The 25,518-nt window shown below is 58.3% G+C and overlaps 2 protein-coding genes across 7 annotated transcripts in view; one reads left to right on the forward strand and one right to left on the reverse strand.

The window, feature by feature from the left end:
- Window positions 1-22,844, forward strand: part of ASMTL (acetylserotonin O-methyltransferase like) — a 39,464-nt gene extending 16,620 nt beyond the window's left edge. The window contains exons 4-15 of one of the 4 annotated variants that reach the window (XM_060183125.1): window positions 13,220-13,284; window positions 14,446-14,525; window positions 14,626-14,734; window positions 15,923-16,060; window positions 16,097-16,155; window positions 16,204-16,289; window positions 16,373-16,538; window positions 17,283-17,473; window positions 19,941-20,076; window positions 20,169-20,318; window positions 21,207-21,326; window positions 21,489-22,844. In XM_060183125.1, the coding sequence (XP_060039108.1) occupies window positions 13,220-13,284; window positions 14,446-14,525; window positions 14,626-14,734; window positions 15,923-16,060; window positions 16,097-16,155; window positions 16,204-16,289; window positions 16,373-16,538; window positions 17,283-17,473; window positions 19,941-20,076; window positions 20,169-20,318; window positions 21,207-21,326; window positions 21,489-21,715 (1,527 nt within the window). In that variant the 3' untranslated portion in view covers window positions 21,716-22,844. Of the gene's footprint in view, window positions 1-13,219; window positions 13,285-14,445; window positions 14,526-14,625; window positions 14,735-15,922; window positions 16,156-16,196; window positions 16,290-16,372; window positions 16,539-17,282; window positions 17,474-19,940; window positions 20,077-20,168; window positions 20,319-21,206; window positions 21,327-21,488 lie in introns of all 4 variants that reach the window. The other 3 variants (XM_060183123.1, XM_060183126.1, XM_060183124.1) reach the window with 3 other exon arrangements.
- LOC107523524 (interleukin-3 receptor subunit alpha-like) overlaps window positions 1-25,518 on the reverse strand; it is a 242,023-nt gene that overhangs the window by 178,355 nt on the left and 38,150 nt on the right. The window lies entirely within an intron of this gene.

Here is a 25,518-nt window from a genome sequence, read left to right on the forward strand (position 1 = left end):
GGGACACCCAGAGTCAGGGACACCCAGAGTCAGGGACACCCAGAGTCAGGGACTCCCAGCGTCAGGGACACCCAGAGTCAGGGACACCCAGAGTCAGGGACTCCCAGAGTCAGGGACACCCAGAGTCAGGGACTCCCAGAGTCAGGGACACCCAGAGTCAGGGACACCCAGAGTCAGGGACACCCAGTCAGGGACACCCAGAGTCAGGAACACCCTGTCAGGGACACCCAGAGCCAGGGACACCCAGAGTCAGGGACTCCCAGAGTCAGGGACACCCAGAGTCAGGGACACCCAGAGTCAGGGACTCCCAGCGTCAGGGACACCCAGAGTCAGGGACACCCAGAGTCAGGGACACCCAGAGTCAGGGACACCCAGTCAGGGACACCCAGAGTCAGGGACACCCAGAGTCAGGGACACACAGAGCCAGGGACACCCAGAGTCAGGGACTCCCAGAGTCAGGGACACCCAGAGTCAGGGACTCCCAGAGTCAGGGACACCCAGAGTCAGGGACACCCAGAGTCAGGGACACCCAGAGTCAGGGACACCCAGAGTCAGGTACACCCTGAGTCAGGGACACCCAGAGTCAGGGACACCCAGTCAGGGACACCCTGTCAGGGACACCCAGAGTCAGGGACACCCAGAGTCAGGAACTCCCTGTCAGGGACACCCAGAGTCAGGGACACCCAGAGTCAGGAACTCCCAGAGTCAGGAACTCCCAGAGTCAGGGACACCCAGAGTCAGGGACACCCAGAGTCAGGGACTCCCAGAGTCAGGGACACCCAGAGTCAGGGACACCCAGAGTCAGGGACACCCAGTCAGGGACACCCTGAGTCAGGGACACCCAGTCTGAGACACCCAGAGTCAGGGACACCCAGAGTCAGGGACACCCAGTCAGGGACACCCAGAGTCAGGGACACCCTGTCAGGGACACCCAGAGTCAGGGACTCCCAGAGTCAGGGACACCCAGAGTCAGGGACACCCAGTCAGGGACACCCTTAGTCAGGGACACCAAGTCTGGGACACCCAGAGTCAGGGACACCCCCAGAGTCAGGGACTCCCAGAGTCAGGGACACCCAGAGTCAGGGACACCCAGATTCAGGGACTCCCAGAGTCAGAGACACCCAGAGTCAGGGACACCCAGAGTCAGGGACACCCAGAGTCAGGGACACCCAGAGTCAGGGACTCCCAGCGTCAGGGACACCCAGAGTCAGGGACACCCAGAGTCAGGGACACCCAGAGTCAGGGACTCCCAGAGTCAGGGACACCCAGAGTCAGGGACTCCCAGAGTCAGGGACACCCAGAGTCAGGGACACCCAGAGTCAGGGACACCCAGTCAGGCACACCCAGAGTCAGGAACACCCTGTCAGGGACACCCAGAGCCAGGGACACCCAGAGTCAGGGACTCCCAGAGTCAGGGACACCCAGAGTCAGGGACACCCAGCGTCAGGGACTCCCAGAGTCAGGGACACCCAGAGTCAGGGACTCCCAGAGTCAGGGACACCCAGAGTCAGGGACACCCAGAGTCAGGGACACCCAGTCAGGGACACCCAGAGTCAGGGACACCCAGAGTCAGGGACACACAGAGCCAGGGACACCCAGAGTCAGGGACTCCCAGAGTCAGGGACACCCAGAGTCAGGGACTCCCAGAGTCAGGGACACCCAGAGTCAGGGACACCCAGAGTCAGGGACACCCTGTCAGGGACACCCAGAGTCAGGGACACCCAGAGTCAGGGACACCCAGAGTCAGGGACACCCAATCAGGGACACCCAGAGTCAGGGACACCCAGAGTCAGGAACACCCTGTCAGGGACACCCAGAGTCAGGGACACCCAGAGTCAGGAACTCCCAGAGTCAGGAACTCCCAGAGTCAGGGACACCCAGAGTCAGGGACACCCAGAGTCAGGGACACCCAGAGTCAGGGACACCCAATCAGGGACACCCAGAGTCAGGAACACCCAGAATCAGGGACACCCAGAGTCAGGGACACCCAGTCAGGGACACCCTTAGTCAGGGACACCCAGTCTGGGACACCCAGAGTCAGGGACACCCAGAGTCAGGGACACCCAGAGTCAGGGACACCCAGAGTCAGGGACTCCCAGAGTCAGGGACTCCCAGAGTCAGGGACACCCAGAGTCAGGGACACCCAGTCAGGGACACCCTGAGTCAGGGACACCCAGTCTGAGACACCCAGAGTCAGGGACACCCAGAGTCAGGGACACCCAGTCAGGGACACCCAGAGTCAGGGACACCCTGTCAGGGACACCCAGAGTCAGGGACTCCCAGAGTCAGGGACACCCAGAGTCAGGGACACCCAGTCAGGGACACCCTTAGTCAGGGACACCAAGTCTGGGACACCCAGAGTCAGGGACACCCCCAGAGTCAGGGACTCCCAGAGTCAGGGACACCCAGAGTCAGGGACACCCAGAGTCAGGGACTCCCAGAGTCAGGGACACCCAGAGTCAGGGACTCCCAGAGTCAGGGACACCCAGAGTCAGGGACACCCAGAGTCAGGGACTCCCAGAGTCAGAGACACCCAGAGTCAGGGACACCCAGAGTCAGGGACACCCAGAGTCAGGGACACCCAGAGTCAGGGACTCCCAGTCTGAAACACCCAGAGTCAGGAACACCCAGAGTCAGGGACACCCAGAGTCAGCGACACCCAGAGTCAGGGACACCCAGTCAGGGACACCCTGTCAGGGACACCCAGAGTTAGGGACACCCAGAGTCAGGAACACCCTGTCAGAGACACCCAGAGTCAGGGACACCCAGAGTCAGGAACTCCCAGAGTCAGGAACTCCCAGAGTCAGGGACACCCAGAGTCAGGGACACCCAGAGTCAGGGACACCCAGAGTCAGGGACACCCAGAGTCAGGGACACCCAGTCAGGGACACCCTGAGTCAGGGACACCCAGAGTCAGGGACACCCAGAGTCAGGGACACCCAGAGTCAGGGACACCCAGTCAGGGACACCCAGAGTCAGGGACACCCAGAGTCAGGGACACACAGAGTCAGGGACTCCCAGAGTCAGGGACACCCAGAGTCAGGGACACCCAGAGTCAGGGACACCCTGTCAGGGACACCCAGAGTCAGGGACACCCAGAGTCAGGGACACCCAGAGTCAGGGACACCCAATCAGGGACACCCAGAGTCAGGGACACCCAGAGTCAGGAACACCCTGTCAGGGACACCCAGAGTCAGGGACACCCAGAGTCAGGAACTCCCAGAGTCAGGAACTCCCAGAGTCAGGGACACCCAGAGTCAGGGACACCCAGAGTCAGGGACACCCAATCAGGGACACCCAGAGTCAGGAACACCCAGAGTCAGGGACACCCAGAGTCAGGGACACCCAGTCAGGGACACCCAGAGTCAGGGACACCCAGAGTCAGGGACTCCCAGCGTCAGGGACACCCAGAGTCAGGGACACCCAGAGTCAGGGACTCCCAGAGTCAGGGACACCCAGAGTCAGGGACTCCCAGAGTCAGGGACACCCAGAGTCAGGGACACCCAGAGTCAGGGACACCCAGTCAGGGACACCCAGAGTCAGGAACACCCTGTCAGGGACACCCAGAGCCAGGGACACCCAGAGTCAGGGACTCCCAGAGTCAGGGACACCCAGAGTCAGGGACACCCAGCGTCAGGGACTCCCAGAGTCAGGGACACCCAGAGTCAGGGACTCCCAGAGTCAGGGACACCCAGAGTCAGGGACACCCAGAGTCAGGGACACCCAGTCAGGGACACCCAGAGTCAGGGACACCCAGAGTCAGGGACACACAGAGCCAGGGACACCCAGAGTCAGGGACTCCCAGAGTCAGGGACACCCAGAGTCAGGGACTCCCAGAGTCAGGGACACCCAGAGTCAGGGACACCCAGAGTCAGGGACACCCTGTCAGGGACACCCAGAGTCAGGGACACCCAGAGTCAGGGACACCCAGAGTCAGGGACACCCAATCAGGGACACCCAGAGTCAGGGACACCCAGAGTCAGGGACACCCAGAGTCAGGAACTCCCAGAGTCAGGAACTCCCAGAGTCAGGGACACCCAGAGTCAGGGACACCCAGAGTCAGGGACACCCAGAGTCAGGGACACCCAATCAGGGACACCCAGAGTCAGGAACACCCAGAGTCAGGGACACCCAGAGTCAGGGACACCCAGTCAGGGACACCCTTAGTCAGGGACACCCAGTCTGGGACACCCAGAGTCAGGGACACCCAGAGTCAGGGACACCCAGAGTCAGGGACTCCCAGAGTCAGGGACACCCAGAGTCAGGGACACCCAGAGTCAGGGACTCCCAGAGTCAGAGACACCCAGAGTCAGGGACACCCAGAGTCAGGGACACCCAGAGTCAGGGACACCCAGAGTCAGGGACTCCCAGTCTGAGACACCCAGAGTCAGGGACACCCAGAGGCAGGGACACCCAGAGTCAGGGAATCCCAGAGTCAGGGACACCCAGAGTCAGGGACACCCAGAGTCAGGGACTCCCAGAGTCAGAGACACCCAGAGTCAGGGACACCCAGAGTCAGGGACACCCAGATTCAGGGACTCCCAGTCTGAGACACCCAGAGTCAGGGACACCCAGAGTCAGGGACTCCCAGAGTCAGGGACTCCCAGAGTCAGGGACACCCAGAGTCAGGGACACCCAATCAGGGACACCCAGAGTCAGGAATACCCTGTCAGGGACACCCAGAGTCAGGGACACCCAGAGTCAGGGACACCCAGAGTCAGGGACACCCAGAGTCAGGGACTCCCAGCGTCAGGGACACCCAGAGTCAGGGACACCCAGAGTCAGGGACACCCAGAGTCAGGGACTCCCAGAGTCAGGGACACCCAGAGTCAGGGACACCCAGAGTCAGGGACTCCCAGAGTCAGGGACACCCAGAGTCAGGGACACCCAATCAGGGACACCCAGAGTCAGGAACACCCTGTCAGGGACACCCAGAGCCAGGGACACCCAGAGTCAGGGACTCCCAGAGTCAGGGACACCCAGAGTCAGGGACACCCAGAGTCAGGGACTCCCAGAGTCAGAGACACCCAGAGTCAGGGACACCCAGAGTCAGGGACACCCAGAGTCAGGGACACCCAGAGTCAGGGACTCCCAGCGTCAGGGACACCCAGAGTCAGGGACACCCAGAGTCAGGGACTCCCAGAGTCAGGGACACCCAGAGTCAGGGACTCCCAGAGTCAGGGACACCCAGAGTCAGGGACTCCCAGAGTCAGGAACACCCTGTCAGGGACACCCAGAGCCAGGGACACCCAGAGTCAGGGACTCCCAGAGTCAGGGACACCCAGAGTCAGGGACACCCAGAGTCAGGGACTCCCAGCGTCAGGGACACCCAGAGTCAGGGACACCCAGAGTCAGGGACACCCAGAGTCAGGGACACCCAGTCAGGGACACCCAGAGTCAGGGACACCCAGAGTCAGGGACACACAGAGCCAGGGACACCCAGAGTCAGGGACTCCCAGAGTCAGGGACACCCAGAGTCAGGGACTCCCAGAGTCAGGGACACCCAGAGTCAGGGACACCCAGAGTCAGGGACACCCAGAGTCAGGGACACCCAGAGTCAGGGACACCCTGAGTCAGGGACACCCAGAGTCAGGGACACCCAGTCAGGGACACCCTGTCAGGGACACCCAGAGTCAGGGACACCCAGAGTCAGGAACTCCCTGTCAGGGACACCCAGAGTCAGGGACACCCAGAGTCAGGAACTCCCAGAGTCAGGAACTCCCAGAGTCAGGGACACCCAGAGTCAGGGACACCCAGAGTCAGGGACTCCCAGAGTCAGGGACACCCAGAGTCAGGGACACCCAGAGTCAGGGACACCCAGTCAGGGACACCCTGAGTCAGGGACACCCAGTCTGAGACACCCAGAGTCAGGGACACCCAGAGTCAGGGACACCCAGTCAGGGACACCCAGAGTCAGGGACACCCTGTCAGGGACACCCAGAGTCAGGGACTCCCAGAGTCAGGGACACCCAGAGTCAGGGACACCCAGTCAGGGACACCCTTAGTCAGGGACACCAAGTCTGGGACACCCAGAGTCAGGGACACCCCCAGAGTCAGGGACTCCCAGAGTCAGGGACACCCAGAGTCAGGGACACCCAGATTCAGGGACTCCCAGAGTCAGAGACACCCAGAGTCAGGGACACCCAGAGTCAGGGACACCCAGAGTCAGGGACTCCCAGCGTCAGGGACACCCAGAGTCAGGGACACCCAGAGTCAGGGACACCCAGAGTCAGGGATTCCCAGAGTCAGGGACACCCAGAGTCAGGGACTCCCAGAGTCAGGGACACCCAGAGTCAGGGACACCCAGAGTCAGGGACACCCAGTCAGGCACACCCAGAGTCAGGAACACCCTGTCAGGGACACCCAGAGCCAGGGACACCCAGAGTCAGGGACTCCCAGAGTCAGGGACACCCAGAGTCAGGGACACCCAGCGTCAGGGACTCCCAGAGTCAGGGACACCCAGAGTCAGGGACTCCCAGAGTCAGGGACACCCAGAGTCAGGGACACCCAGAGTCAGGGACACCCAGTCAGGGACACCCAGAGTCAGGGACACCCAGAGTCAGGGACACACAGAGCCAGGGACACCCAGAGTCAGGGACTCCCAGAGTCAGGGACACCCAGAGTCAGGGACTCCCAGAGTCAGGGACACCCAGAGTCAGGGACACCCAGAGTCAGGGACACCCTGTCAGGGACACCCAGAGTCAGGGACACCCAGAGTCAGGGACACCCAGAGTCAGGGACACCCAATCAGGGACACCCAGAGTCAGGGACACCCAGAGTCAGGAACACCCTGTCAGGGACACCCAGAGTCAGGGACACCCAGAGTCAGGAACTCCCAGAGTCAGGAACTCCCAGAGTCAGGGACACCCAGAGTCAGGGACACCCAGAGTCAGGGACACCCAGAGTCAGGGACACCCAATCAGGGACACCCAGAGTCAGGAACACCCAGAATCAGGGACACCCAGAGTCAGGGACACCCAGTCAGGGACACCCTTAGTCAGGGACACCCAGTCTGGGACACCCAGAGTCAGGGACACCCAGAGTCAGGGACACCCAGAGTCAGGGACACCCAGAGTCAGGGACTCCCAGAGTCAGGGACTCCCAGAGTCAGGGACACCCAGAGTCAGGGACACCCAGTCAGGGACACCCTGAGTCAGGGACACCCAGTCTGAGACACCCAGAGTCAGGGACACCCAGAGTCAGGGACACCCAGTCAGGGACACCCAGAGTCAGGGACACCCTGTCAGGGACACCCAGAGTCAGGGACTCCCAGAGTCAGGGACACCCAGAGTCAGGGACACCCAGTCAGGGACACCCTTAGTCAGGGACACCAAGTCTGGGACACCCAGAGTCAGGGACACCCCCAGAGTCAGGGACTCCCAGAGTCAGGGACACCCAGAGTCAGGGACACCCAGAGTCAGGGACTCCCAGAGTCAGGGACACCCAGAGTCAGGGACTCCCAGAGTCAGGGACACCCAGAGTCAGGGACACCCAGAGTCAGGGACTCCCAGAGTCAGAGACACCCAGAGTCAGGGACACCCAGAGTCAGGGACACCCAGAGTCAGGGACACCCAGAGTCAGGGACTCCCAGTCTGAAACACCCAGAGTCAGGAACACCCAGAGTCAGGGACACCCAGAGTCAGCGACACCCAGAGTCAGGGACACCCAGTCAGGGACACCCTGTCAGGGACACCCAGAGTCAGGGACACCCAGAGTCAGGAACACCCTGTCAGGGACACCCAGAGTCAGGGACACCCAGAGTCAGGAACTCCCAGAGTCAGGAACTCCCAGAGTCAGGGACACCCAGAGTCAGGGACACCCAGAGTCAGGGACTCCCAGAGTCAGGGACACCCAGAGTCAGGGACACCCAGAGTCAGGGACACCCAGTCAGGGACACCCTGAGTCAGGGACACCCAGAGTCAGGGACACCCAGAGTCAGGGACACCCAGAGTCAGGGACACCCAGTCAGGGACACCCAGAGTCAGGGACACCCAGAGTCAGGGACACACAGAGTCAGGGACTCCCAGAGTCAGGGACACCCAGAGTCAGGGACACCCAGAGTCAGGGACACCCAGAGTCAGGGACTCCCAGAGTCAGGGACTCCCAGAGTCAGGGACACCCAGAGTCAGGGACACCCAGAGTCAGGGACACCCAGAGTCAGGGACACCCAGAGTCAGGGACACCCAATCAGGGACACCCAGAGTCAGGGACACCCAGAGTCAGGAACACCCTGTCAGGGACACCCAGAGTCAGGGACACCCAGAGTCAGGAACTCCCAGAGTCAGGAACTCCCAGAGTCAGGGACACCCAGAGTCAGGGACACCCAGAGTCAGGGACACCCAGAGTCAGGGACACCCAATCAGGGACACCCAGAGTCAGGAACACCCAGAGTCAGGGACACCCAGAGTCAGGGACACCCAGTCAGGGACACCCAGAGTCAGGGACACCCAGAGTCAGGGACTCCCAGCGTCAGGGACACCCAGAGTCAGGGACACCCAGAGTCAGGGACTCCCAGAGTCAGGGACACCCAGAGTCAGGGACTCCCAGAGTCAGGGACACCCAGAGTCAGGGACACCCAGAGTCAGGGACACCCAGTCAGGGACACCCAGAGTCAGGAACACCCTGTCAGGGACACCCAGAGTCAGGGACTCCCAGAGTCAGGGACACCCAGAGTCAGGGACACCCAGCGTCAGGGACTCCCAGAGTCAGGGACACCCAGAGTCAGGGACTCCCAGAGTCAGGGACACCCAGAGTCAGGGACACCCAGAGTCAGGGACACCCAGTCAGGGACACCCAGAGTCAGGGACACCCAGAGTCAGGGACACACAGAGCCAGGGACACCCAGAGTCAGGGACTCCCAGAGTCAGGGACACCCAGAGTCAGGGACTCCCAGAGTCAGGGACACCCAGAGTCAGGGACACCCAGAGTCAGGGACACCCTGTCAGGGACACCCAGAGTCAGGGACACCCAGAGTCAGGGACACCCAGAGTCAGGGACACCCAATCAGGGACACCCAGAGTCAGGGACACCCAGAGTCAGGGACACCCAGAGTCAGGAACTCCCAGAGTCAGGAACTCCCAGAGTCAGGGACACCCAGAGTCAGGGACACCCAGAGTCAGGGACACCCAGAGTCAGGGACACCCAGAGTCAGGGACACCCAGTCAGGGACACCCAGAGTCAGGGACACCCAATCAGGGACACCCAGAGTCAGGGACACCCAGAGTCAGGAACACCCTGTCAGGGACACCCAGAGTCAGGGACACCCAGAGTCAGGAACTCCCAGAGTCAGGAACTCCCAGAGTCAGGGACACCCAGAGTCAGGGACACCCAGAGTCAGGGACACCCAGAGTCAGGGACACCCAATCAGGGACACCCAGAGTCAGGAACACCCAGAGTCAGGGACACCCAGAGTCAGGGACACCCAGTCAGGGACACCCAGAGTCAGGGACACCCAGAGTCAGGGACTCCCAGCGTCAGGGACACCCAGAGTCAGGGACACCCAGAGTCAGGGACTCCCAGAGTCAGGGACACCCAGAGTCAGGGACTCCCAGAGTCAGGGACACCCAGAGTCAGGGACACCCAGAGTCAGGGACACCCAGTCAGGGACACCCAGAGTCAGGAACACCCTGTCAGGGACACCCAGAGTCAGGGACTCCCAGAGTCAGGGACACCCAGAGTCAGGGACACCCAGCGTCAGGGACTCCCAGAGTCAGGGACACCCAGAGTCAGGGACTCCCAGAGTCAGGGACACCCAGAGTCAGGGACACCCAGAGTCAGGGACACCCAGTCAGGGACACCCAGAGTCAGGGACACCCAGAGTCAGGGACACACAGAGCCAGGGACACCCAGAGTCAGGGACTCCCAGAGTCAGGGACACCCAGAGTCAGGGACTCCCAGAGTCAGGGACACCCAGAGTCAGGGACACCCAGAGTCAGGGACACCCTGTCAGGGACACCCAGAGTCAGGGACACCCAGAGTCAGGGACACCCAGAGTCAGGGACACCCAATCAGGGACACCCAGAGTCAGGGACACCCAGAGTCAGGGACACCCAGAGTCAGGAACTCCCAGAGTCAGGAACTCCCAGAGTCAGGGACACCCAGAGTCAGGGACACCCAGAGTCAGGGACACCCAGAGTCAGGGACACCCAATCAGGGACACCCAGAGTCAGGAACACCCAGAGTCAGGGACACCCAGAGTCAGGGACACCCAGTCAGGGACACCCTTAGTCAGGGACACCCAGTCTGGGACACCCAGAGTCAGGGACACCCAGAGTCAGGGACACCCAGAGTCAGGGACACCCAGAGTCAGGGACTCCCAGAGTCAGGGACACCCAGAGTCAGGGACACCCAGAGTCAGGGACACCCAGTCAGGGACACCCTGAGTCAGGGACACCCAGTCTGAGACACCCAGAGTCAGGGACACCCAGAGTCAGGGACACCCAGTCAGGGACACCCAGAGTCAGGGACACCCTGTCAGGGACACCCAGAGTCAGGGACTCCCAGAGTCAGGGACACCCAGAGTCAGGGACACCCAGTCAGGGACACCCTTAGTCAGGGACATCAAGTCTGGGACACCCAGAGTCAGGGACACCCCCAGAGTCAGGGACTCCCAGAGTCAGGGACACCCAGAGTCAGGGACACCCAGAGTCAGGGACTCCCAGAGTCAGGGACACCCAGAGTCAGGGACACCCAGAGTCAGGGACTCCCAGAGTCAGAGACACCCAGAGTCAGGGACACCCAGAGTCAGGGACACCCAGAGTCAGGGACACCCAGAGTCAGGGACTCCCAGTCTGAAACACCCAGAGTCAGGGACACCCAGAGTCAGGGACACCCAGAGTCAGGGACACCCAGAGTCAGGGACACCCAGAGTCAGGGACTCCCAGAGTCAGAGACACCCAGAGTCAGGGACACCCAGAGTCAGGGACACCCAGAGTCAGGGACACCCAGAGTCAGGGACTCCCAGTCTGAAACACCCAGAGTCAGGGACACCCAGAGTCAGGGACACCCAGAGTCAGGGACTCCCAGTCTGAGACACCCAGAGTCAGGGACACCCAGAGTCAGGGACACCCAGAGTCAGGGACTCCCAGAGTCAGAGACACCCAGAGTCAGGGACTCCCAGAGTCAGGGACACCCAGAGTCAGGGACACCCAATCAGGGACACCCAGAGTCAGGAACACCCTGTCAGGGACACCCAGAGTCAGGGACTCCCCGAGTCAGGGACACCCAGAGCCAGGGACACCCAGAGTCAGGGACTCCCCGAGTCAGGGACACCCAGAGTCAGGGACTCCCCGAGTCAGGGACACCCAGAGTCAGGGACTCCCAGAGTCAGGGACACCCAGAGTCAGCGACTCCCAGAGTCAGGGACACCCAGAGTCAGGGACACCCAGAGTCAGGGACTCCCAGAGTCAGGGACACCCATAGTCAGGGACTCCCAGAGTCAGGGACACCCATCCTTCGGCTCACAGCTGGTTGGGCCCCCGTGTGCCCGTCTCCACCTTGCGAGTGGGAACCCGGTGGGCCTGGGGGATGGAGGGAGCGAGGCAGGGACTGTGGGAACGGACTGAGAGGGGTGGGGGAGGTGATGGATGAGGGATGATGATTGATCGGGATGGATGGATGGATGATCATGGATGATGGATGGATGGATGGATGGATGGATGGATGGATGGATGGATGGATGGATGGATGATAATGGCTGTGACTGATGGATGGATGATTGATGATGATGGATCAATGGATGATTGATGATGGATGGATGATTGATGATGGTGGATGGATAGGTGATGATGGATGGATGATCGATGATGATGGTGGATGATTGATGATGATGGATAGATGATTGATGATGGATGGATGATTGATGATGATGGATGATTGATGATGAATGGATCATTGATTATGGGTGGATAGATGATTGATGAGGGTAGATGGATGGATGATGATGGGTAGGTGATTGATGATAATGGATAGATGATTGATGAGGGTGGATGGATGATTGATGATGATTGATGATGGATGGATGGTTGATGATGGTGGATTGTTGATGATGATGGATAGATGACTGATGATGTTGGTGGTGATTGATGATGATGGATGGATGATAGATTATGATGGATGGATGGTTGATGATGATGGTGGATGATTGATGAGGGTGGATGGATGATTGATGATGGATGGATGGATGATTGATGATGGATAGATGATTGATGAGGGTGGATGGATGGATGATTGATGATGATGGATAGATGATTGATGATGATGGATGGATGATAGATTATGATGGATGGATGGTTGATGATGATGGTGGATGATTGATGATGGATGGATGGTTGATGATGGTGGATTGTTGATGATGATGGATAGATGACTGATGATGTTGGTGGATGATTGATGATGATGGATGGATGATAGATTGTGATGGATGGATGGTTGATGATGATGGTGGATGATTGATGATGGATGGATGGATAGATGATTGATGAGGGTGGATGGATGATTGATGATGGATGGATGGATGATTGATGATGGATAGATGATTGATGAGGGTGGATGGATGGATGATTGATGATGATGGATAGATGATTGATGATGATGGATGGATGATAGATTATGATGGATGGATGGTTGATGATGATGGTGGATGATTGATGATGGATGGATGGATAGATGATTGATGAGGGTGGATGGATGGATGATTGATGATGATGGATAGATGACTGATGATGGATGGATGGATGATAGATTATGATGGATGGATGGTTGATGATGGTGGATGATTGATGATGGATGGATGGATAGATGATTGATGAGGGTGGATAGATGGATGATTGATGATGGATGGATAGATGATTGATGAGGGAGGATGGATGGATGATTGATGATGGATGGATGGATAGATGATTGATGAGGGTGGATGGATGATTGATGATGATGGATAGGTGATTGATGAGGGTGGATGGATGATTGATGATGATGGATAGGTGATTGATGAGGGTGGATGGATGATTGATGATGATGGGTAGATGACTGCTGATGATGGTAGATGATTGATGGTGGTGGTGGATGATTGATGATGATGGATGACTGATGACGATCGTGGACGGATGGACAGAGGGAGGGAGGGTGGTTTTGGGGTCCTCCCGCACCCCTAGCTGTGAGGCGTCTCTGAGGCCCCGCCCCCATCACCCGCTGTCTGTCCCGTCCCCGTGTCCCTCCGCAGGCCGTGGGGGGGCTGATCCTGGAGAAGCCGGTGGACAAGCAGGATGCCTACCGCATGCTGTCCAGGTGGGCGTCGCGGGGTCCCCCCCCGCTCCCTGCGGTCAGGTGGTCAGGTGGGCGGGGGTCACGGCCGGGGACCCCCACCCTCACCCCTCTGCCGGGCAGTTGGGGTCTGCACAGCTTCCTGGGCCGCTCCCTGCAAGGTACGCTCTCTGGCCGCCCCTGACCACACCTGTCCCCAGGTGTCCCCAGAAGTGTTCACCTGCCCTCACCTGCCCCCACCTGCCCCCACCTGCCCTCACCTGCCCCCACCTGCCCCCACCTGCCCTCACCTGCCTTCAATTGTCCTCACCTGCCTTCAACTGTCCTCACCTGCCCTCACCTGTCCTCACCTGCCCTCACCTGCCCTCACCTACCCCCACCTGCCCTCACCTGCCCTCACCTACCCCCACCTGCCCTCACCTGCCCCCATCTGTCATCACCTGCCCTCGCCTGCCCTCGCCTGCCCCCGCCTGCCCCCGCCTGCCCCCGCCTGCCTTCAACTGTACTCACCTGCCCTCACCTGCCCTCACCTGTCCCCACCTGCCCTCACCTGCCCCCACCTGCCCCCACCTGCCCCCACCTGCCCCCACCTGCCCCCACCTGCCCCCACCTGCCCTCACCTGCCCTCACCTGCCCCCACCTGCCCTCACCTGTCCTCACCTGCCCTCACATGTTCCCATCTGTCCTCACCTGTCCCCACGTGTCTACAGCCATCTGCCCTCACCTGCCCTCACCTGTCCCCACTTGCCCTCACCTGCCCTCACCTGTCCCCACCTGCCCTCACCTGTCCCCACCTGCCCACACCTGTCCCCACCTGCTCTCACCTGTCCCCACCTGCCCTCACCTGTCCTCACCTGCCCCCACCTGCCCCACCTGCCCCCACCTGCCCCCACCTGCCCCCACCTGCCCCCACGTTTCTACAGCCATCTGCCCTCACCTGTCCCCATCTGCCGTCACCTGTCCCACCTGCCCCCACCTGCCCCCACCTGCTCCCTGAAACCCCCACTGCCCCCCGCCGTCCCCAGAGCTCCCAACTTTCTCTGTGGCCTTGGGGAGCCCCCCTGAGCCCCCGGGACAGGTGCACCCAGAGCAGCGGGGGGTTGGGGAGTCGTGACCCCTGCCCTTCGGGGGTGTGTGTCTGTCCGTCCGTCTGTCCCGACCCCCCCCATGACCCCGTGGGGACAGACGGCCGCCGTCCTGCAGGCTGAGCGGGAAGGAGCACAGCGTCTTCACTGGGGTGGCCGTCGTGTTCTGCTCCTGCCAAGGTAACGGGGACCCCGGCGGGGGACCCTCAGGGAGCCCGGGGTGCAGGGGCCGCGCGAAGGCGCCCGGGGCAGTGGGGGACGTCCCGTCCGGGCCTTGCAGACGGACGGCTGGTGACGGACGTGCGGACCTTCCACGAGGAGACGAGGGTCACCTTCTCGGAGCTGTCGGAGGAGCTGCTGTGGGAATACATCCACAGCGGGGAGCCCATGTGAGCCGCGGCCCGCCGGCGACCAGTCGGTGACCAGCAACGCCCGCGCTGGCTGCCGCCACGGCCCCCAGAGGCCCCGCGTTCCGGCCCCGGCTCCCCCTCAGGCCGGGGCTCTCGCTGTCTCTTTATTCAAACCAATCGATAATCAATAATCGATCATCAGTAAAGCCCCATGAAATGTGCAGGAGAGGCGGCTCGGCGGTCAGAGCCCAGGACGTGCCGCCGGAGCCCCCGGAGGCCCCGGGTTCGAGGCCCGGCTCCCCCTCAGGCCGGGGCTCTCTTTACTCAAACCAATCGATATTCAACGATCAATAACCAATTATCGATAACCAGTAATCAGGAACCCCCCATAAAATGTACGAGGGGGCCGGCTCAGCGGTCAGAGCCCAGGCCGGACCCCAGGGTGGGGGGCGGGGGCCTCAGGGTGGCCCCTGACCGTCTGTCCCCGTCTCTCCGTCTGTGGCTGCTCTCTGTCCCCCTGTCCCTCTGCCCTTCTGTCTGTGTGTCCCACGTCTCTCTGTCCTCATGTCCCCCCGTCCGTGTGTCCCCCGTCTCCCTGTCCGTGTATCCCTCTGCCCCATGTCCCCCGTCCTTGTGTCCCTCTGTCCATCTGTCCTACGTGTCCCTGTGTCCTCCATGTCTGTGTGTCCCTCTGTTCCCTGTGTCCCCTGTCTGTCCCCCCATGTCCCCGTCCTCTTGTCCTCTGTGTCTGTGTATCCCCCATCCCTCTGTGTGTCCCCCATCCCTCTATGTCCCCCGTCCCCCCGTCCGTGTGTCCCCCCATCCCTCTGTCCGTGTGTCCCCCCGTCCGTGTGTCCCCCCGTTCCTCTGTCCGTGTGTCCCCTCGTCCCTCTGTCCGTGTGTCTCCCTGTCCCTCTGTGTTTCCCCCATCCCTCTATGTCCCCCGTCCCCCCATCTGTGTGTCCCCCTGTCCCTCTGTCCGTGTGTCCCCCCACCCCCTGTCTGTGTGTCCCCCCGTCCCTCTGTCCGTGTGTCCCCGTCCATGTGTCCCCCATCCCTCTGTCCGTGTGTCCCCCCGTCTGTGTGTCCCCCGTCCCCCTGTTCCCCTGTCCATCTGTCCCCCCATCCCTCTGTCCATGTATCACCCCGTCCGTGTGTCCCCCCCATCCCCTCTGTCCGTGTGTCCCCGTCCATGTGTCCCCCGTCCCATGTGTCCCCCATCCGCAGGGACAAGGCGGGCGGCTACGGCATCCAGGCCCTGGGCGGCATGCTGGTGGAGAGCGTCCGCGGCGACTTCCTCAACGTGGTCGGCTTCCCCCTCAACCGCTTCTGCAAGCAGCTGGCCTGGGCGCTGCCCGCGGGGGACGGTGAGCCCGGTGGTCAGCGCGATGCTCCACATGGCGGCGAGCCCGGTGGTCAGAGCAGCAGTGAGCCCGGTGGTCAGCACAGCGGCGAGCCCAGTGGTCAGCACAGCGGCGAACCCAGTGGTCAGAGCAGCAGTGAGCCCGGTGGTCAGCGCGATGCTCAACATGACGGTCCGCCGCCCCCGCCCGACCACCTGCTCCAGCTCCTGGACGGCTTCAAGGCCTCCAAGGTGGGCGCTCGAACCTGGGGCCCCCGGGTGTCGGGGTTCCGCGCCCCGCGCGCCTCACACGCGTGTCCCCACGTGTCCCGCAGGCCGTGCTGACCGCGTGTCGCCTGGGGCTGTTTGACCTCCTGAGCGGGGGGGCCGCCCCCCTGAGTGCCACCCAGGTGGCCGACAGCCTGGTGGTCTCCCCGGAGGCGGCGGCGCGGCTGCTGGACGCCCTGGCAGCCCTGGGGCTGCTGACCCGCTCGGACGGAGGTGAGCGCTGCCCCCTGGCCCCGGGTTCCAGATGGTGGCTGGTCCCGGGTCCGAGTCCTGGGTTTGAGCCTCGTGTCTGACCTGGGTTTGAACCCCACGTCTGGCCCCAGGTTCAAGCCTCGTGTCTGGCCCCAGGTTCGAGCCCACGGTCTGGCCCTGGGTTCGAGCTCTCTGTTTGGTCCTGGGTCCGGGCCTTGTATCTGGCCCTGGGTCCGAGAGCCCTGTGTCTGGCCTGGGTTTGAGCCCCACGTCCACGCCCTGGGTCTGAGTCCCCTATCTGGCCCCGGGTTCGAACCCCGTGTCTTGCCCCGGGTCCGAGCCTCGTATCTGGCCCCGGGTCCAAGAGCCCCGTGTCTGAGCTGGGTTTGAGCCCCACGTCTGCGCTCCGGGTCCGAGTCCCCTATCTGGCCCCGGGTTCGAGCTCCCTATCTGGCTCTGGGTCTGAGCCTGACATCTGGCCCTGAGTCCGAGAGCCCCGTGTCTGGCCCTGGGTTCAAGCCCTGAGCCCCTGTGACCTGAGCTCTTTGCCCTGACCCCTGTGACCTTTGCCCTGAGCCCCTGTGCCCTTTGCCCTGACCCCTGTGCCCTTTGCCCTGACCTCTGAGCCCTATGCCCTGACCCCCTGTGCTCTGTGTCCTGACCCGTGCCCTTTGCCCTGTGCCCTGTGTCCTGACCCCTGTGCCTTTTGCTGTGACCTCTGTGCCCTTTGCCCTGACCCCTGAGCCCTGTGCCTTGTGCCCGCAGGCTACAGCGCGCGGGAGGCGACCGGCCGGCACCTGGCATCTCGGGGGCCGGGCTCCCTGCGGGGCCTGGCGCTGCTGCTGGACGGCCCGGCCTGGGACGCCTTCTCCCGCCTGGAGGCCACGCTCAGGGGCGCGCGCCCCCCCCTCGCACCCGGGATCCCCTCGGCGCTGGCCCTGGACCCTCGAGAGCAGGTGGGCCCGGGGGCTCGGGCTCGGACCCGGAGATGAAGGACTCGGAGACACGGCGCGGGGAGACGTGAGGGACGGGGAGACGGATGGCGAGAGATGGGAGATGGGTCGGGGAGTCGGAGATGAGAGACGGGGAGACAGAGACAGAATGAAGACAGAGATAGAGACGGAGAGGTAAAGAGACAGAGATGAAGGCAGAGAGACGGAGACAGAGACAGAGATAGAGACGGGGAGACAGATGAAGACAGAGACAAAGAGACAGACAGAGACGGAGACAGAGACAGATAAAGAGACGGGGAGACAGATGAAGACAGAGACAGAGACAGACAGAGACGGAGACAGAGACAGAGAAGATAGAGACAGATATAGATGAAGACAGAGATAGACAGAAGTGAAGACAGAGACAGACAGATAAAGAGACAGATGAGGACAGAGATAAAGAGACAGAAGTGAAGACAGAGACAGACAGATAAAGAGACAGAGAGGCAGATAAAGAGACAGACAAATAAAGAGACAGATGAGGACAGAGATAAAGAGACAGGGAGACAGATAAAGAGACAGAGATAAAGAGACAAAGACAGAAATGAAGACAGAGAGACAGAGGCAGATAAAGAGACAGAGAGAGACAAGGAGACAGATAAAGACAGAGATAAAGACGGAGACAGAAGTGAAGACAGAGAGAGACAAAGAGACAGAGATGAAGAGACAGGTGAAGACAGAGATAAAGAGACAGAAGTGAAGACAGAGACAGATAAAGAGAGACGAAGACAGAGACAGAAATGAAGAGAGAGAGAGACAGACAGACAGGTGAAGACAGAGATGAAGAGACAGAAGTGAAGACAGAGACAGATAAAGAGATGAAGACAGAGACAGAAGAGAGAGAGACAGAGACAGACAGACAGGTGAAGACAGATGGAGAGACAGAAGTGAAGACAGAGACAGATAAAGAGAGATGAAGACAGAGACAGAAATGAAGAGAGAGACAGAGACAGACAGACAGGTGAAGACAGATGGAGAGACAGAAGTGAAGACAGAGACATAAAGAGAGATGAAGACAGAGACAGAAATGAAGAGAGAGACAGAGACAGACAGACAGGTGAAGACAGATGAAGAGACAGAAGTGAAGACAGAGACAGATAAAGAGAGATGAAGACAGAGACAGAAATGAAGAGAGAGACAGAGACAGACAGACAGGTGAAGACAGAGATAAAGAGACAGAAGTGAAGACAGAGACAGATAAAGAGAGATGAAGACAGAGACAGAAATGAAGAGAGACAGAGACAGACAGACAGGTGAAGACAGATGAAGAGACAGAAGTGAAGACAGAGACAGATAAAGAGAGATGAAGACAGAGACAGAAATGAAGAGAGAGACAGAGACAGACAGACAGGTGAAGACAGAGATAAAGAGACAGAAGTGAAGACAGAGACAGATAAAGAGAGATGAAGACAGAGACAGAAATGAAGAGAGACAGACAGAGACAGACAGACAGGTGAAGACAGAGATGAAGAGACAGAAGTGAAGACAGAGACAGATAAAGAGAGATGAAGACAGACAGAAATGAAGAGTGAGACAGAGACAGACAGACAGGTGAAGACAGAGATGAAGAGACAGAAGTGAAGACAGAGACAGATAAAGAGAGATGAAGACAGAGACAGACAAAGAGACAGAGACAGACAGACAGGTGAAGACAGATGAAGAGACAGAAGTGAAGACAGAGACAGAAATGAAGAGAGAGACAGAGACAGACAGACAGGTGAAGACAGAGATGAAGAGACAGAAGTGAAGACAGAGACAGATAAAGAGAGATGAAGACAGAGACAGAAATGAAGAGAGAGAGACAGACAGACAGGTGAAGACAGAGATAAAGAGACAGAAGTGAAGACAGAGACAGATAAAGAGAGATGAAGACAGAGACAGAAATGAAGAGAGAGACAGAGACAGACAGACAGGTGAAGACAGAGATGAAGAGACAGAAGTGAAGACAGAGCTAGAGACAGAGAGAGAGAGAGAGACAGGTGAAAGCAGATAAAGAGAGGGAGAGACCAAGGACTCAGATGCGCAGCACAAGGAGACGGGAGGTGGTCGGGGAGCCGGAGGTGAGAGACGGGGGTCCAGAGACGGGCACAGATCTGAGAGCTGAAGGATGCGGAGACGGGAGACAGAGAAGGGCTGAGAGAGACGAGCGGCGTGAGAGACGGAGGGAGAAGGGAGAGACGGCGGGGGGACACGAGAGGCCAAGCGTGCAGAGGGAGGCCGAGATGCGAGCGACAGACCGACGGGGACAGGGCAGAGACGGGAGAGACGCAGCGGGCTGGGACTCGAACACACGGACGCGGACAGGCGGAGACAGGCGGAGATGAGACGGGACGGACGGAGGAGGCAGGGAGACGCGGAAGGGAGAGACAGACGTGAGCCAGACCTCGGCCCCGGGTTCGAGTCCCCGCCTCACACGCCCTCCACCCCCCAGGACCTGGTGACCCACACGGACCCGGAGACCCGCCTCCGCTTCCTGGCGGCCGAGCACGGCCGGAGCTGGCTGACGGCCCGCCGGGTGGCCGCGACCTTCGACCTGTCCCGGTTCTCCTCCGCCTGCCACCTGGGGGGTAGGGGACCCCCCACCCCCGCCTCCGCGGCCCAGGGTGGCTGCCGTGGCGCCGGCCCTCACGCCCGCGTCCCGTCCCGTCCCGTCCCGTAGGCGGCACCGGAGTCCTGGCCCGCGAGCTGGCCCGGCGGCACCCGGGGCTCAGGGTCACCGTGCTGGACCTCCCGGGGGTCGTCGACAGGGTCCCCCGCTTCCAGCCTGCCGGGGACCCCCACCCCGACCCCGGGGTCAGCTTCGTGGCAGGTGAGGCCTCGCCTCGGTGTGCTCACGGCCGTCCGTGTCCGCGTGTCTGCGTGTCCACGCGTGTCTGCTCCCTGCCGTCTCACGTGTGTCTGCACGCGTGTGCGCACGTGTGCCCTCGTGTGAGGTGCCGTCCCCGTGTCTGTGCGCGGGCATGTGCGCTCGCCGTGTGCCCGCGTGTTCTCGCCATGTGTCCACTGCATGTCGGCATGTGCTCTCCGTGTGCCGGCGTGTGCTCTCCGTGTGCCGGCGTGTGCTCTCAGTGTGCCGGCGTGTGCTCACCGTGTGCCGGCGTGTGCTCACCGTGTGCCGGCGTGTGCTCTCCGTGTGCCGGCGTGTTCCCATGTGATGGTGTGTTCTGTGTTTTGACGTGCTTTTACCGTGTGATGGTGTGGCTTTCCGTGTGCTGTTTCTCTCCGTGTGCTGACGTGTTCTCCCTGTGTGTCGTCACGTTCTCACCCCACGTTGGCGTGTTCTCACCACGTGCTGTCTTGTGCTCTCCGTGTGTTGGCGCGTTCCCACCGTGTGCTGGTGTGTTCTCGCCGTGTTTTGACGTGTTCTCACCGTGTGATGGTGTGTGCTCTCCGAGTGCTGATGTTTCTCTCCGTGTGCTGACGTGTTCTCCCTGTGTCTTGGCATGTTCCCACCACATGTTGGCGTGTTCTCACCATGTGTTGGTGTGTGCTCACCGTGTGTTGGTGTGTTCCCACCGTGTGCTGGTGTGTTCTGTGTTTTGACGTGTTCTCACCGTGTGATGGTGTGTGCTCTCCGTGTGCTGACGTGTTATCACCGAGTCTTGGCATGTTCTCACCACACATTGGTGTGTTCTCACCATGTGCTGGCATGTCCTCACCGTGTGTCGCGTGTGCTCACCATGTGGCGTGTCCTCAGGTGACTGGCTGCAGGCCTCCCCGCGGGTGGACCTGCAGGTGCTGAGCTGGGCGCTGCCCACCCTGCCACCCAGCCCGGCGCTCGGCCTCCTGGGACGGCTCCGGGAACGCTGCCCCCCAGGTGGGGACCTCAGGACCCCCCCAACCCCACCCCGCCCCGCCCTGGGGCCCACGGCCGCAGCCTCTGTCTCTCCGTCTCTGCCCGTCTCTCTGTCTCTGGCTCCGTCTGTCCGTCTCCCCCTCTCTGTGTCTCTCCACCCTCGCCCGTCTCTCATCTCTGCAGGCGGTGGTCTCTTGCTGGTGGAGACGGCGCTGGACGAGGATTCCTGGGGGTCCCCAGGGGCCGTGTCGTCCCTGCTGGACCAGCTGGTGGCCTCGGGGGACCCCACGCGCTCCCCCCGGGACCTTAAGGCGCTGCTGCGGGCGGCCGGGTTCGAGGACGTGCGGCTGGAGACTACGGACGGGGGTCTGGCCGTGCTCCTGGCCACAGGGGGGACAGGGGGACTCTAAATGTGGCGGGGGGGGGGGGACCTCAGATGTGACAGGGGACTTTTAATGTAGTGGGGGGGACCTCAGATATGCCAGAAAGACCCCCATATGTGATAGGGACCCCAATTCAGCCCTCAGGAGCCTCCTCTGTGTCTCTGGGGTCCCCCCGTGGCGTGTTTCTGGGACAGGGAGGGGGTCGCCGAGATTTCTAGGGGTCGGGGGGGAGGGTCTCGAACCCCAGCCGGGCTTCCGGAAGGTTCTCTGCCCGTGAACTGCTGCCCCCCCCCAAACTCAGGTGTTTTGTTTTTTTCTTTTCTTTCTCCAAATAGTTCCAGGGGTCGCTTGCAGGCTGGGGGTAAAAATTCAGAAAACGATAAAAAATAATAATAATAAAGTGAAACGGAATGAAAATGGGAGGCTGGGGGTGGGGAAGGAAACATCAGGAAAAATATATATAAAGTCAAAATAAAAAATACCGGTTGGAAAGAACGGGGGGGGGGGGAAAGAGAGAGATCAATAAAAACAGCTGGGATGCAAATTCCAGGGACGTAGGTCGGCTTTTCAGAAAATCAAGGGCTGGAGGGGTCCCGGGAATTCTGAACTTTCTTAGGGAAAAAACCCCAACTTTATAATATATATGATAAATATTCATATAGATGCCACAAATATTCTAATAGACACTATGAATATTCATATAGAACATTCAAATAGCTACTATAAATATTCATGTAGATAACACATATTCAAAGAGCCACTTGAATATTCATATAGAGTAATCAAATAGCCCCCATGAATATTCATGTAGATATCACAAATATTCAAATAGCTGTTATAAATATTCATGTAGATATCACAGATATTCAAATAGCTGCTATGAATATTCATGTAGATATCACAGATATTCAAATAGCTGCTATAAATATTCATGTAGATATCACAAATACACAAATCGAATGAATGTTTATATGAATATAAATGTTTATATAGATATATTTATAATTACCATATAGATATTCTCAGTGTTTATATCAGTATTATAAATGTTTATATATTATAAATGTGTACATAAATATAAATGTTTCTGATCATCATACAGATATTCGATTTAAATGTTATATTTATGTAAAGATAAATGTTGATAGGAATAGTATACATGTAGAGTATATTTACATATATGAATATATTAGATATACATATATGCATGTAAGTATATACATATTATACATCTATATCATATCAAGTTATAAATATATTTATATACACATTGATAACTTATAAATATATAATTTATAATATGGCATCTTGCGGTTGGGGGGGCGTCTCTGCTTCCTTTACCAAAGAAACGAAATCAGTAAAACGGAGAATGTGAAGAGAGAGATCAGGAAAATCTAAAAAAAAAAAAAAGGGGAAGTGGGAAGGAAAACCTGCAGAATAAAACCGCTGATATGAAATCGAAATAAAGCAGGAATTAAAAAAAAAAAGTAATAAGATGAATGAGATTTGAAAAAAGAAATTCAGACGGAAACGGCGACAGGCCCCCTGAGCTTCCCCTGGTTCCGCGGGGCCCTGCAGGTGGCGCTGGGGGTCAGATCTGGGTCCCGCACTCGTTTGTTTCTTCTTTCTTTTTCGTTTCTCTTTTTTCTTTTTCTTTCTTTTTCTTTCTTTTTTTTCTTTTTTTTTTTTTTTTTCTTTTTCTTTCTTTTTCTCTCCCAAATGGATCACTGTTCATCGGCTTTTCACACCCACACCACAGAACCCGAGAGCAGCACAGTTATAAACGTGTCCATCCCTTCACTCAGCCACGCACTCGCTCACGGACTCCGACGTGAACTCACTCCCACATTCATGCCTTCATTCCCACATTCACTCACTCCCCCGTGGGCTCACTCAGACATTCACTCACTCGTGGACTCAGACGTTCACCCCTTCACTTCCACATTCACTCACTTCTACATTCACCCCTTCGTTTCCTCCCTCACTCACAGACTCAGACACTCATCCATCCAGTCTGGCACCCACCCACCTTTCCATCCATCATCCATCTACCCATCCATCCAGCTATCCATCCACCCAACCATCTATCCATCCATCCATCCATCCATCCACCCATCCACCATCGAATCTCATCCATCCACCCAACCATCTATCCATCCATCCATCTAATCTCATCCATCCACCATCTAATCTCATCCATCCATCCATCCATCCATCCACCATCTAATCTCATCCATCCACCCAACCATCTATCCATCCATCCATCCACCATCTAATCTCATCCATCCACCCAACCATCTATCCATCCATCCATCCACCATCTAATCTCATCCATCCACCCAACCATCTATCCATCCATCCATCCACCATCTAATCTCATCCATCCACCCAACCATCTATCCATCCATCCATCCACCATCTAATCTCATCCATCCACCCAACCATCTATCCATCCATCTAATCTCATCCATCCAACCATCCATCCACCCAACCATCCATCCATCCACCATCTAATCTCATCCATCCACCCAACCATCTATCCATCCATCCATCCACCATCTAATCTCATCCATCCACCCAACCATCTATCCATCCATCCACCATCTAATCTCATCCATCCACCCAACCATCTATCCATCCATCTAATCTCATCCATCCAACCATCCATCCACCCAACCATCCATCCATCCACCATCTAATCTCATCCATCCACCATCTAATCTCATCCATCCACCCAACCATCCATCCTCCATCTAATATCCATCCACCCAACCATCTATCCACCCATCCATCCACCATCTAATCTCATCCATCCACCCAACCATCCATCCATCCACCATCTAATCTCATCCATCCACCCAACCATCTATCCACCCATCCATCCACCATCTAATCTCATCCATCCACCCAACCATCCATCCTCCATCTAATATCCATCCACCCAACCATCTATCCACCCATCCATCCACCATCTAATCTCATCCATCCACCCAACCATCCATCCATCCACCATCTAATCTCATCCATCCACCCAACCATCTATCCACCCATCCATCCACCATCTAATCTCATCCATCCACCCAACCATCCATCCTCCATCTAATATCCATCCACCCAACCATCTATCCACCCATCCATCCACCATCTAATCTCATCCATCCACCCAACCATCCATCCATCCACCATCTAATCTCATCCATCCACCCAACCATCTATCCACCCATCCATCCACCATCTAATCTCATCCATCCACCCAACCATCTATCCACCCATCCATCCACCATCTAATCTCATCCATCCACCCAACCATCCATCCTCCATCTAATGTCATCCATCCACCCAACCATCTATCCATCCATCCATCCACCCAACCATCCATCCATCCACCATCTAATCTCATCCATCCACCCAACCATCTATCCACCCATCCATCCACCATCTAATCTCATCCATCCACCCAACCATCTATCCACCCATCCATCCACCATCTAATCTCATCCATCCACCCAACCATCCATCCATCCACCATCTAATCTCATCCATCCACCCAACCATCCATCCTCCATCTAATATCCATCCACCCAACCATCTATCCACCCATCCATCCACCATCTAATCTCATCCATCCACCCAACCATCCATCCATCCACCATCTAATCTCATCCATCCACCCAACCATCTATCCATCCACCATCTAATCTCATCCATCCACCCAACCATCCATCCTCCATCTAATCTCATCCATCCACCCAACCATCTATCCACCCATCCATCCACCATCTAATCTCATCCAACCATCCATCCATCCACCATCTAATCTCATCCATCCA

The sequence above is a fragment of the Erinaceus europaeus genome, chromosome X, assembly GCF_950295315.1.
Source record: "Erinaceus europaeus chromosome X, mEriEur2.1, whole genome shotgun sequence".
In the NCBI taxonomy this organism is placed as follows: Eukaryota; Metazoa; Chordata; class Mammalia; order Eulipotyphla; family Erinaceidae; genus Erinaceus; species Erinaceus europaeus.